Genomic DNA, 13,728 nt, shown 5'->3' with positions numbered 1-13,728 from the left:
CTCACTTCATTATATTTAGCCTTATGGGTAAAACACTTTACATAAGATTCATTTTTCAAATGTTCTTTCAGGCATGCAAAAACATGTGGTTCTGATACGTATCTAGGTCTTGTTACTGTTGGTCAGCCAGAAACAAGAAACTCTGTAGTCTTAAAACGTACACGCATAAACACACACAAAAATTTTGCTGTAACATGCTAAGATTTTTTGATCTAAATTGTAACATGACCTTAAAACTCCAACCTACTTAAGCTAGTCACTGGGATTAAGTGTGCAGTTGTATACAAAACTTTGCTCTGAAGATGAATGAACTGAAACACTATTCTGGTTTCAAGAGGATTGGAATCTGTTATATCCCACAAATTCTGGATTTTTTATTGTTAAGTTATTAGGAAATGTGAATTTAGTCTTGTCCAGTAAAAAAACCCTATAGATATCTGAGACAATTATGTCTACAGCTCTCTGTAGCTATGTAAAATGTTGCCATGAATTCAAGTATTTGCCTTAGGTCTCAAAATTTTGCATGTCTTAAGTGCAATATTTTGTTTGGGTTTTTTTTTGTTTGTTTGTAATAATAATAATTCTAACAAAAGAGTTCCTATGAGATAATTCTAAAAATAATTTTAGGAACCTGTATTAAAAATACCAAATAATTGAGTGTAAAATCAGGGACATCCACCTTTTTTTTTTTTTTTTCCGTCAATAGTCACTTCCATGGATATTGGTGTTTGGTAACTTGTATGAGGAAAATATTTTGCAAGAATAAAACTTATTAATCAAGCATTTTGCTAGCAATTTCCTCTTTTTTTCTGCCTGCTCACACAGGAGGTGATTCTTTCAGGGAAGTACTTAGAAGACAAGATTTTGATTTTGTTATTATTTGAGTCACTGGGTCTCCATGCATGTATGGTGGAGTCTAAATGTTTTTAAATTGTGAATATAATACCCTTAAGATATATTCAGTGTACAGTCAATCATTTTTATTTAAACTAACTGTCAACTTCACCATCTCAGTTTTGGCTAGAATCTTTCTTATTTTCCTGTCACGAGTAATAATAACTGAAGTGTTATTTAGATAACAGTTCTGCTTCTCATTACTATGTAACAAAAACTTACTGTAGAAAGATGATATTTACCAGTTTTTTATTATTACTGTGTTCAGTTAGAGAAGGCAGCAGCTGAGACTCAGAATATACTCTGTACCTGTGGAGAGCCCTGTTGTCCTCAGTAGGTCACAGCAGAAATCCACTTGTACACAATAGGATGCAGAGATGAGGTCCTACAAAGGATTTTAAAAAACTGTGATTACCTTCTTATCAAGTGTGGTGAAGGCCTATTCCTTCTCTCAGCAGTATCAAACGGATTAAGGACAGTGGCTTAGTATTATATATGTGATTTCTTTAAGGAACCAATGGACAAGTGGAAACTAATTCCTTCTTGATTTTAACTTGAATTACCTGTGCTTGTGATGGTTTTTATTAGATGTGCTGAGAACACCATTGTGTCCACAGCTCTTCACAGAACTTCGTTTTAGTTTGGTCTTTTTTCTTCTTAAAAAAATAAAAAAATAAAATAAAAAAATATCTTATTTTCTTTTCCTACTGTCTTGCAGTAAAGGACTTGACTCACATGCACACTTGCAGATTTGTAGGTATATTTTGGATGGATTTGAGTTTCAAATTCAAATTTCTGTTTTTCTGCTGGGTAGCTGTGGAGAATTCCTTGAGTAATGGGCCCTTCTATCTCAGGATGCTATCTGAAATTTTGATGAAAAATTAAATGAACCTCTCTAAGGAATGGCAAAATATATGCATACTGCCTCAAGATGATGGAAATTCTGGGGAAGGGTTATCTAGAGATGTTGTATGTGGTGCAGGTAGGCCTTAGCATTAGAATTCTTTCATAAGCCAGAGGCCCAAAGAACTTGTATTTATTAGGCTTTCTAGGCCATGGAACCAAGAAGTGAAAGTCATTAAAAAGCTATATGTCTAACTTAAAAATACAAGCAAATGATTAGAAGCTGTGGGCATCTGATGCAACACAATTGGGCTGAGGGGACTTAATGAGTTACTGATTAGAGCTTAATTTCTGTTGCTCATTCTAAGCCTACACCAGTCATGATATAATCCACCGTTGATTAATTCTCCTTCACTGTGGTATAAGCTAATACTCTCTTCTTCCTTTGGAATGAATCAAGAGCCTGTTACCAAGACTCAGCTGGTCAGTCCATCGGTTGAGTGTGACCCTGCCCTACGCCCAAGTGCAACTGGTCCCTCAGTGCTGTGTGTGCTGGCCAGGGACCCTGGCTGTTGGGGACTGTAGGTACCCACTTGTGTGTGCACTTAATTTCATATCTATGCAAAGTTATGATACTGCACCATGGTGAAGTAGTCGTGGTTGAGTTTCTTCTCAAGGAGCTTTACAAGGAAAGGCACTTTGTCATTTTCCATTTCGGAGTTTGTGTTATAAATCATCTTTTGACTGGTTTCTCCTTTGTAGTTCCTGTCTGAAATTTTAGTCCAATCATATACTTTAAGAATCATCTCAGAATGCTTTTATTTATCCAGTGGAAATTCAATTCTTAGGTCCCTCAAGGTCAGTAACACTGTTAACCTGTTAAAAACCAACCTCTGACAAGAATCTGGAAGTAGTTTGAGCTATTACAACTTGACAGTATACAGACTATTTTTATCTTGTATTTGCTTTTAAAACATTTAGTCGAAGTCTGGAAAAAATAATGCATTAGTAAAATTGTTCACTGTAATTACACTTAACTTTTCTATCATTTTATCAATCATTACATAAGATAATCTGTCTATGATATTTTATATATTTGGAAGCCTGAGAAAACGATGTAGCGGAGGTTTATTTTCTGACATTAGGAGCTGAATCTCCATAACCCTACATTTAGGGTCCACTCCATAATTAAAGTGGAGTTGGATTAAAACATATTTTTGTTTTCTTACCATAGTATAGTTTTTCATCCAAAGCATCTATTTTTCCTCTTTCCTGTTCTCACTTTAAACTCTTGTTTCCAGAAGAAGAAAGAAAGAAAATGGATAATTCTTTATTCCTAGAATTTAAAGATTAATATTTCTTTGTCAGTCCTTTCCTTTCTTTCTGTAATGTCCTTGAAACATTGCTACACATTTGAAGCTGGTAGACGTGATTTGGGGAAAGAAGTGTAGTTGTTTAACCAAAAATTGTAAGGTTTTGAAGTAGAGGAAAAAAAAAACCAAAACCTTTAAAAATCAGGTCTGTATTTTCTCTTGCTATGTAAGGAAATCACTGATGATTCTGGCATATGTGGAAGAGGAGGAAGCTACATAATACTGTGTTTTTAATAGATTTTGTCAGTACTTTGTCCTACTTTTCATTTTTCCCCTTTTAGAAACACAGACCCAATGAGATTTTTTTTTTTTTTTAATTAACTGCATGTAGAAAGTCTATATTATTTTTTTTGTTTGTGGGTTGTTTTTATTTTCTCTCCACCTTCATCTCTTCAGGAAGTATTAATAAAAATCCATTCCTGACTTAGGTTTTTCATTTTATAAATCTGCGATGCACCTTGCTGCGGTAGTCTGATCTAAGAAACAGTAGCTGCATTTCCACACCATTTTAGCTCTGCACAGCCTACCAGAATGCTGCTGTTCCACATATCCAGCAGTTCCCCTACACAGCTGATTCCTTGGAGTGACAGAAGAAAGTCTAATTAGCAAGTGTGCCTACGGCAAACATGAGGTAGATACACAGGGACAGAGGTGGTTCAGACTCATCTCCTGGTTCTAAACAGCTGATATTTACCCACTGCCTCATGTGCCATGTTTTCTGGCAGATTCCCCACCAGAAGTTTCAACATGGACACAAAATCTGAGAGTGTGGTTGCTTGGTACTGAAGAAATTGTTAGTCATGCAAAAAAAAAGTAGTACTTTGTTGTGTGAGAAGTGAAGATTCACACAGTATTGCCATTTATCCAGCACTGCCCCATAAACAAGTTTTGGCAGAACTACTGGATTTTTTAACAAAACAAAACAAAACAGAAAAAATACAATACAATACCAAAATAAAAAAACACAAAAAACAAACAAACCCAAAAAAAGAAACAAAGACCAAAAAAAACCCAACAACAAAAACAAAAGTGCTTGTTGTATGATAGTGCATTTTCCTTTTAACTTAAAGTTGCAGCAGGAATATTAGCTTTTCTACTTTTTTTTTTTTTTTTGTATAATTAAATACCATACTGCAATTTTAATCTATAATTAGCATACTTAACTGTATGATTTCCTACTGGTACAATAATTCATGTCATCCCATGTATTTTTTTGCTTGCTGAATCCCTACTGTGGCTATACTAGGAAGCTCGTACAGTCTACACTGTTTTTGCTACGGCTTTGCTTTTTTGCTCGTTTGGTTTTTTGTTCAGCTGATGGAAATGGGAGCTCTGTACTCAGAGTGAACATTTTCCCTTTACTACCTGTTTAACAACACTCAAGGTGTAGCAGGTCTTATGTTGATACCACTAATTGACTTCACACAGACCTACATAGCACTGCTTTATACCACATATTGATCCTTTTTTATATAAATGACTATGTCAGTAGTAAAGGAAATATTTCTTAATGATAAACTTAGAAGCATAGGCAGTCTGAGATTTTATTAAGTTCCTAATGCAGCTTGACCTACCTTTTCTTTCTTCATCACTTTGTCACCATTAGGATATTATGTCTTAGGATTCTGGGAACTCTTCTATGATGTTGTTTTGCTAGGGGTAGTTGTAAGATACACAAATCACTGCAATAAGATCTTGAATGATGTAGGACCAGAATCTCTTTCTGTCAATAAATCTGTGAAATGAAATTATGGGCGAAATACCAAGACTGACTATAAACTGGATGCATTGTGTGAAAGGAATCTTTGTTGTAGAGAGGAATTCAGTGGTTGTTGACATGAAACCATGAACTTTCAGATTCAAAATGATGTGGCTGACAAACTTCGCCGGGGTTATTTGACAATCTCTATCTTAAAGATCAACATATGCTAGTAACTGCTATATAACATTCTTTATATTTTCAATGATAGTGTAACTGTAGGTTGTCTTTTTAATGCCAAGTTTTCTTACTTAATTTCAAAAAGAGTGTTGGTGTGGCAGTGGACTGCAGCATGAAAATTGAAAAAGACTCCCGTAGCTATATCATGCAAGAACAGTGGTGAACAGTAATTATTCATTTAGTACTTGATCTCAAAAGCCGTTATTTTTTAAATGAATGGAGTGTGTGACAGATAAACCTAATTCAGTTAATCCACAGTGTAATATATACTGAGTAAATAGTCACTTGTCATTTAATGAAACTTTATAAAGAAACAACATGTTTTTTCTTTCTTACTTCTATGTCTGTGATGTTGGCATTATTATGACTATTATTATTATCATTTTTTAATTATTATTATTTTTATTCACATTTTCATAAAACTCATCCATTCAACATTCCAGCTAGTAAAATTGTTGGAAAGGTGTCAAAGAAGCTGTCTAAATTCACTTCACTATTACATTGTCTTCTAATATTCATGTCAATATTTTTTGTCAAAATATGCCATCCTGCCTATGGGTTGGGGTGCAGTGCTATATTGTGACATAATATCCATATACCAGTTAAGGGACATCTGTTGTTTGAATTCTGCAACCATTTTTACGGATACTGTTAGAAAGGCAATTCTTCTATTTTCTGATCTATCTGCTTGGAATGGTATTGCTTGAAAACAGTCAACAATAGCCCAAGATTGTCTGTTAATGCACTTTTAAAATTAAGTATCTAGAGTATTGGGTAACAGCTCATATTTTAGCTCTTTTTTGTGACAGTAGGAGAAGGTAAACTACAGTCATTACCAGTAGAACCAGGTCAAAAAGTTGCATGCATTTGGTTACTAGTAAAAGACCACTAATAGGATAGCTGGAATAAATAAAAGGTGGGGAAATAATGGAAGTAAAGACACAAGACTAGGCTGAAGGATGGTGTTCATGGGTGGAAGCAAAGTAGCTGAGATGTCATAAGACTGCCACTTATTTTTAGCACCAATACCCTAGAACGTTATAGCATTTGCTGGTGTATGTAACAAAATCATTTGTGTTTTTCCTCCTGCAAACATACCATCCTAGTGAGCAGTTTAGCATCTCAGTAGAATTACCCACATGAATATTTTAGTTAACTGAATATAACTCAGTAAATTGTCAGTGAGAAATGCAGCTTTCATTAAAACAACAAGGTGAAACATTGCAAACTCATTTCATTTTAATGCTGACTGAAGTATTTTTTTGTAACTTAGGACAATTCCCTTGGGTATGAAAACGAGAATGGCCCTAATATATGTTTTATGATCTGTTCTAACCTATTTATCCTTTTGCTTTTTAATCATAGGTTTCTGTGCTTGAGAGGCAGATATTTGACTTCCTTGGTTATCAGTGGGCACCCATCCTGGCAAATTTTATACACATTATTATAGTCATACTTGGCTTATTTGGAACCATCCAGTATAGACCTCGTTACATAACAGGAGTGAGTATTTAATTTTATTTACTTATATTGATGTGCATGTAAAAAAAAAAAGGCATTCAGAAATCAAATAGAATTCTTGACTTGGTTTAAATGTCTTCTGTAATATTTTACATTTACTTACTATGCTTTTGAAACACCTGCAATAATTAAGTGGTAACAACTTGCAAAAGTTGAAAGTCAATATAATCACAAACTACATGACAGTATAAACTTTCAAGAAGTGAAGTCAGTTTAAAGAATTACAGCATCCTCAGAATTACAGGGATTTAGAGCTAGAATGGATGCTGGCCTTTCCTAGATACAATGGACCTCCCTAACAGATCCATGTCTTATTGTCATTTCTTACTGTTATCTGCCATCATTGCTGGAGTGTCTGTCTTTACGTATATCCATCCTAGAGATTATAGTCCAAGTTGAGAATGAAATATGAAATCGTAGTAAGAAATGTAGGTTTGATGGTTATAGACTGAGGATTCCAGAATAAAAGGATTTAGACATTTATATTTTTAACCTACTTCTTCTCCTTCTTCAGCTACCCCTCATACACATACTCAGTACTGCTGTACTCATGGGTACAATACAGTATTAATGCAATCCTCATTTCATACTCTGGGTTTGTTTTTTTCCCCATGTGTAGGTCTGTAAAGACAAAATAACAAATCTGAAAGCCATAGTTCAGAACACCTTTTGTTAGTAATAGTTTGCGTGACAATATTTCTGTGAAATTGACTACTAATTTAGTTAAAGCTCGTATACTTTTTAGAGACAGGCAGCAGTCAAAAAGATTTGCCCATACACCACCATATTTTCATCTCAAAAGAAAAATAACTCCACTAAATCTGTACCCACTTCTTCAAAGTCTGTTTCATCATATACTGTTCAGGAGATAAAAAGGTATTGTTTGTATCCCTGCACTACCATCCATATTGCAGTAGTATGATGGTAACAGTGATACATTAATGTTTCTGTCTGTGTTTCTATCTCTGTGATTTCCTGTATGCAGAAAATGTGTATCTGCATATATAATGTCTTTATGAATGCACACAATTTAATATTTTTCAAAACAGAAACTATGAGCATTGAAAAACATATCGCAAACCTTAAATATTTAGAGTGTTTCCTTCAAGTCGTAACTCTATGAGTCACGTGAATGTGAACTAAAGTTTTCTTCTTCCATTTCTAGCACTTTGACCATTACAAAAGGCTTGAAAACAAAAAACTAAAATTCAAACCGGTGTTAGTTAAATAAAAAGAGGAAAAGACTCATCCCAGGACTACTCCACGGCATAAAAATGAACATCAGCATAAATGCGTAGCTGAGCTAAACAAAAAAACTAGATTTAAATGGCCTTTTCAACAGGACTACTGAAAATTACCTGCTACAATGAATGTATTGTGAATGGGGAGGAATAGCAGCCTCGTAAATAGGTACCATTCACATGAGTTTCTGGACGATATGATTCGTACCACACCATCCTACCAATTTTCACACATATCTTTTCTTAGAGCTCCCCCTCACCCTCATTGTGTAGCCCATCTGGCATTCTGAGTTTGCCTCCCTACATCCTCTCATTTAATTGGATAGAGCAAATTTAAGAGCAAATTGTTTCTCTTGCTCAGATTTTATAATAGACATCTGAATCTGCCATCTCTCACAGAATGCTTAGATGAGGAAACAATGAGGAAACTTTCCTCCTTCATTTAGTTGGATCAACAGAGGAGTGCTGTGATTTTTTCATTTCTTCTGATGCTCTTACTGGAAAGTATCTAAAGTACGGATGAGGGAAATGGTTATGGTCACTGAAGGGAGAGATAAGGGAACTGAATCCTTTTATTCAGTTCTACTGGGTCCAGAATAGGCACCTTGTTCAATTTGGGCAAAACTCAGTGGTGCCATCTGACATTAGGAGTAGAGAGTTATGAGTTCAAAGGCAAGAAGAAAGAAAACAGCCTTGTCTGGGTCTAACTATGAGGTTTTCAGGTGAGTGGTTGTAAATACTCAGACTTAATAGATTCTGCAAGGGTCAATCTTTCTTGAGTGGACTCTATAGGACCCTTAATCCACAGTCACATTAGTACCTCAAGTATAGCTTGACTATTATACAATAAATTTCCTTTTTGCTGTGCGTGCTTCGTAAAGGATATCACAAAAATGTTCTCCAGAGGTTGTGAATCATAGGTTAAAGAGAGCAGGGAAGTTTTAAAGTGAGATTCAAAGAAATGATTCATTGGCTTAAGGCAAAGAGGAAATAAGCTTTAGACAGATGGGACACCACAAGTGAAACTGTGTCCTTGAACTCACAAGAGTCACAGGGAAGTTTGGAAGTGGGTGAGGAGAAAAGGTGTTTGTCGGTTGCAGGCATTGGAAGATATCTCAGATTACATGGGATAATGGAGTTGTGGTAGACAAAGAGGACAGGAAATTGAAGTTTAATATCATCAGAGGGGTTAATCTTAATAGAGGATTAGCAAGAACACATTCATTTTTGCTTGTAAACTTAAACCGTTAACCAAAAAATGAGCAATTGATGCAAGTTGTGAAACATCTGTTCTGAGGGTGGGAATCAGTGTCTTTTCAAAAATGTATTTTCAAAATGTAATAATTAAGTAAACTTTTTTTTTTTTGGTGAAAACAATAATGATAAAAGGACTGTTTAACACCACTATCCTGAAGCAGAAAATAAGGATTTCAGTAGAAGCAAAGGTTAGCTACTGTAATGACTGAGATGTAAATGTGATTTTTAGCAGTCCTGTCATAGGATCCATGAATGCAATTGCCTGTAAGGCAATTTATTAGGGGTTCTGGAACGCAGGGGTAGCGATATGCCTGAGGGCTCAGTTTCTTCCTATTCCTTCAGTAGAGGGATTCCAGCTGTGCTGATTTGCTTAGCACACTTCTTCACTCTGCTCAAGCAGAAGAGGAGAGTTTACAGGTCATGGAAGCAGGGGCTGGCCACTTGGGAGGAATATAAGGCTGCTGTTAGAGGATGTAGGAAGGCAGCTAGGATAGCCAAGGCCTCCTTAGAATTACAGCTGGCGAGAGAGGTCAAGGACAGCAAGAAGAACTTTTTCAAATACATAGCAGATAAAACTAATACCAGAGGCAATGTAGGCCTCTGAATGGGGTGGATGCCCTGGTGGTAGAAGATACAGAGAAGGCAGAATTACTGAATGCCTTCTTTGTCTCTGTCTGCTCTGCTGGAGGCGGTCCTGGGGAGCCCTGTACCCCTGAGACCCCGGATGAAGCCAGGTCAATGGAGGAGTTTGCTTTAGTTGATGAGGACTGAGTTAGGGAGCTATTAAATAGTCTGGACATCCATAAATCCATGGGTCCAGATGGGATGCATCCACAGGTGCTGAGGGAGCTGGCTGAAGTCATTGCTAGACCGCTCTCCATCATCTTTGCCAAGTCTTGGGAAACGGGAGAGGTGCCGGAGGATTGGAGGAAAGCAAATGTCACTTCAGTCTTCAAAAAGGGCAAGAAGGAGGACCCGAGTAATTATAGACCGGTCAGCCTCACCTCTGTCCCTGGGAAAGTAGTGGAACAGCTTATCCTTGGTGCCATCTCAAAGCATATCAAAGATAAGAGGGTTATTAGGGGCAGTCAGCATGGCTTTATCAAGGGTAGGTCATGCTTGACCAACCTCATAGCCTTTTATGAGAATGTAACAAGGTGGATGGATGATGGCAGAGTGGTGGATGTGGTCTACCTTGACTTCGGTAAAGCCTTTGACACAGTCTTCCACAGAATCCTCACAGCTAAGTTGAGGAGGTGTGGTCTAGACAATAGAGTAGTGAGGTGGGTTGCAAACTGGCTTAAGGAGAGAAGCCAGAGAGTGGTAGTCAATGGTGCGGAGTCCAGTTGGAGGCCAGTATCTAGTGGAGTGCCTCAGGGGTCAGTACTGAGGCCAATATTATTCAATATATTCATTAACGATTTGAACAAGGGAATTGAGTGTACTATCAGCAAGTTTGCTGGTGACACTAAGCTGGGAGGAATGGCTGACACGCCAGAAGGCTGTGCTGCTATCCAGCAAGATCCTGGACAGGCTGGAGAGTTGGGCGGGGAATAACCTGATGAAATTTAACAAGGGAAAGTGTAGAGTCCTGCATCGGGGCAGGAACAACCCCAGGTTCCAGTATAGGTTGGGAAATTACATATTAGAGAGCAGTGTAGGGGAAAGGGACCTGGGGGTCCTGGTGGACAACAGGATGACCATGAGCCAGCACTGTGCCCTTGTGGCCAGGAAGGCCAATGGCATCCTGGGGTGTATTACAAGGGGGGTGGTCAGTAGATCAAGAGAGGTCCTCCTTCCCCTCTACTCCACCCTGGTGAGACCCCATCTGGAATATTGTGTCCAGTTCTGGGCCCCTCAGTTCAAGAAGGACAGGGAACTGCTGGAGAGGGTCCAGCGTAGGGCAACAAAGATGATTAAGGGAGTAAAGCACCTCCCTTATGAAGAAAGGCTAAGGGAGCTGGGTCTCTTTAGTTTGGAGAAGAGGAGACTGAGGGGTGACCTTGTTAATGTTTATAAATATATAAAGGGTGAGTGCCACGAGGATGGAGCCAGGCTCTTCTCAGTGGCAAACAACGATAGGGCAAGGGGTAATGGGATCAAACTGGAACACAAGAGGTTCCACTTAAATTTGAGAAGAAACTTCTTCTCATTGAGGGTGACAGAGCACTGGAACAGGCTGCCCAGGGAGGTTGTAGAGTCTCCTTCCCTGGAAACATTCAAGACCCGCCTGGACATGTTCCTGTGCGACCTCACCTAGGCGTTCCTGCTCCAGCAGGGGGATTGGACTAGATGATCTTTTGAGGTCCCTTCCAATCCCAAACATACTGTGATACTGTGATTAATTGCCTGACAAATCTAGTGACCTTCTACAATGTAGTAACTGCATCAGTAGACAAGAGAAGAACTATATGTGTAATCTACCTAGACTTCTCTAAGGCTTTTGGTATGGTCATCCCAGCATTCTTGCTGCTGAATTGGAGACATGTGAGTTTGACAGATGGACTGTTATATGGATAAGGAAGTTGCTGGATGGCCACATCCAAAGAGTTATACTCAATGTCTCAATGTCCAAGTGGAAACCAGTAATGAGTGGTGTCCCTCTGGGGTCTGTACTGAGACCAATATTATTTAATATCTTCACCAATACCATAGACAGTGGGATTGAGTGCACCCTCAGCAAGTCTGCAGATGACACCAAACTGAGTGGTGCAGTTAAATTTCTGGAGGAAAGGGATGCCATTCAGAAGGACCTGGACAGCCTTGAGGAGTGGGCCCATCTGAACCACGTGAAGTTCAGTAAGGCCCAGTGCAAAGCCCTGCACAGTCCCTGATATCAATGCAGACTTGAGGGATGAATGGACTGAGAGCAGCCCAGTGGAGAAGGACTTGGGGATACTAGTGGGTGAGAAACTGACGTGAGCTGGCAACGTGCATTTTCAGCCCAAAAAGCCTATCTTATCTCAAGCTGCATAAAAAGAAGGCCAAGGGAGCTGATTCTCCCCATATGCTCAGCTGTCCTGAGACCTCACCTGGACTACTGCATCCCGCTCTGGGGCTCATAATACAAGAAAGACATGGACCTATTAAGCATGGTATAGAGGAGGACCATGAAAACAGTTAGAGATAGCACATCAGGTTGAGAGAGCTGGAGTTGTTCAGTCTGGAGAAGTAAAGGCTCTGGGGAGACCTTATAGTGGCCTTTCGATATATTATACAAAGGGGACTTGTAAGAGATATGGAGAAAGACTTTTTACCAGAGCCTATAGTGACAGGAGAGGAGGGCTTTGAGAAACCTGATCTAGTGAAAGATATCTCTGCCTCCAACAGGAGGGTTGAACTAGATGATCTCTAATGGTCCCTTCCAACCAAACCGTTTTGTGATTCTGTGGTTCTATGGAAGAAAAAGAATAAGGAAATGCCACTGAATGAATTGATGTTTTCTGGTTCCTGCATTATGGAAAACCTTGGCAATCTTATTCTACTGTTGTCTTAAAATTTCTAAAAAGCATTCTCAGAATATATAACAAGGACAAAAGGTCCCATTTGTACTGAATGTCATTCTCTTCTCCAAAAAGAGAAATCTACCTGGCAGATGAAGCCTACCTCATGGTTCTCCAGTGCTACAGAGGTAGCATTTTAAAATTACTTTATTTCTTCACTGCCATGAGAAAAAGATAAAAGAATGTCTAGTGGAGCTTGACAGTGACATAAACAAAGAAAAAGTGAATTATGAAACATAAGAATTTGAGGAAAAGGATCTCCAGGAAGTAGATTCCACCGTAATTTCCACTGCTTATTTGTACCTTCTAGACCTGTTATATTTACTTCTTCTAGAATCAGTTCTAACAAAAGAGAGAATTTTTATTCAATTCCGTAGGCTTTATTAAGCTTTCTTATAGAAAAAGCAAGAGGGATAAGAAAGTGAAAAAGCATTTGCACTGAATAAATTCTCCTTCAGCATAAAGTGAAGATCCCATACCAATAAGACAGAAAAAAATTAATCAAGAAGGAATTACCTTGTTTCAAACCTGTGATAGTAGGTGATTGTACAAATAGTTTTCTCGTATTGACCTATTAATTGCACAGTTCAAGTGGGCTTTGGTTGTGTGTGAAGCAAAATTATGTAGTGGACAACAACATTACTAACAGTTTCCCAGGGATTATTTTATTCTGTTCTATTATTTCCTCCTCTTAAACATGATAATAACACCCACTAATGATAGTGAACATAATAGGGGCTCATATAGACCACAATATACCAGCAGAAGAGTGCAAGGAACTCAGTTTGACACAAAGCAAATTTGCAACCTTTAAGAGCAAAAAGAATCTTGTACAGGATAATACCTGGTCACATTAAGTCTGGGAGAAAAGGAGAAATTATTACTGGTACATTACTTAACACATAATTGCTGATATATATTAAAAAAGAGAAAGAGGCAATTACCTTATGCCTGAGCTTCTTGCAGCATCATCAGTCTGCCAAACCATTAGGCCCCAGAGAGTATAACTGTGTTAATATATGTCTTTTTAAAGACTAGACGTTGTCAATTACTTCAACACCCCTAGTGGGATCTACTTAATGTCTTATATGACAGGTAGCCCTGAGTGTGCCAGATCTGATTTGGAGTATTTTAGTTGTATATTGCAATTTAGTATC

General features: G+C 38.0%; 1 protein-coding gene across 3 annotated transcripts in view; it reads left to right on the top strand.

The window, feature by feature from the left end:
• Positions 1-13,728, top strand: part of NKAIN2 (sodium/potassium transporting ATPase interacting 2) — a 548,040-nt gene that overhangs the window by 239,295 nt on the left and 295,017 nt on the right. For 2 of the 3 annotated variants that reach the window (XR_011738395.1, XM_065835583.2), the window contains exon 2: positions 6,415-6,552. The exons of the other annotated variant lie outside the window; for it this stretch is intronic. Coding sequence is in view for 1 of the 2 variants with exons in the window: in XM_065835583.2 (XP_065691655.1) it covers positions 6,415-6,552 (138 nt within the window). In the remaining variant the exon portion in view is untranslated. The remainder of the gene's footprint in view (positions 1-6,414; positions 6,553-13,728) is intronic. 3 annotated transcript variants of the gene reach the window in all.

The sequence above is a fragment of the Patagioenas fasciata genome, chromosome 3 (genome assembly GCF_037038585.1).
Source record: "Patagioenas fasciata isolate bPatFas1 chromosome 3, bPatFas1.hap1, whole genome shotgun sequence".
Lineage (NCBI taxonomy): Eukaryota > Metazoa > Chordata > Aves > Columbiformes > Columbidae > Patagioenas > Patagioenas fasciata.
The sequence above is the reverse complement of the archived record's forward strand: the minus strand, read 5'-3'. Positions and strand labels throughout refer to the sequence as shown.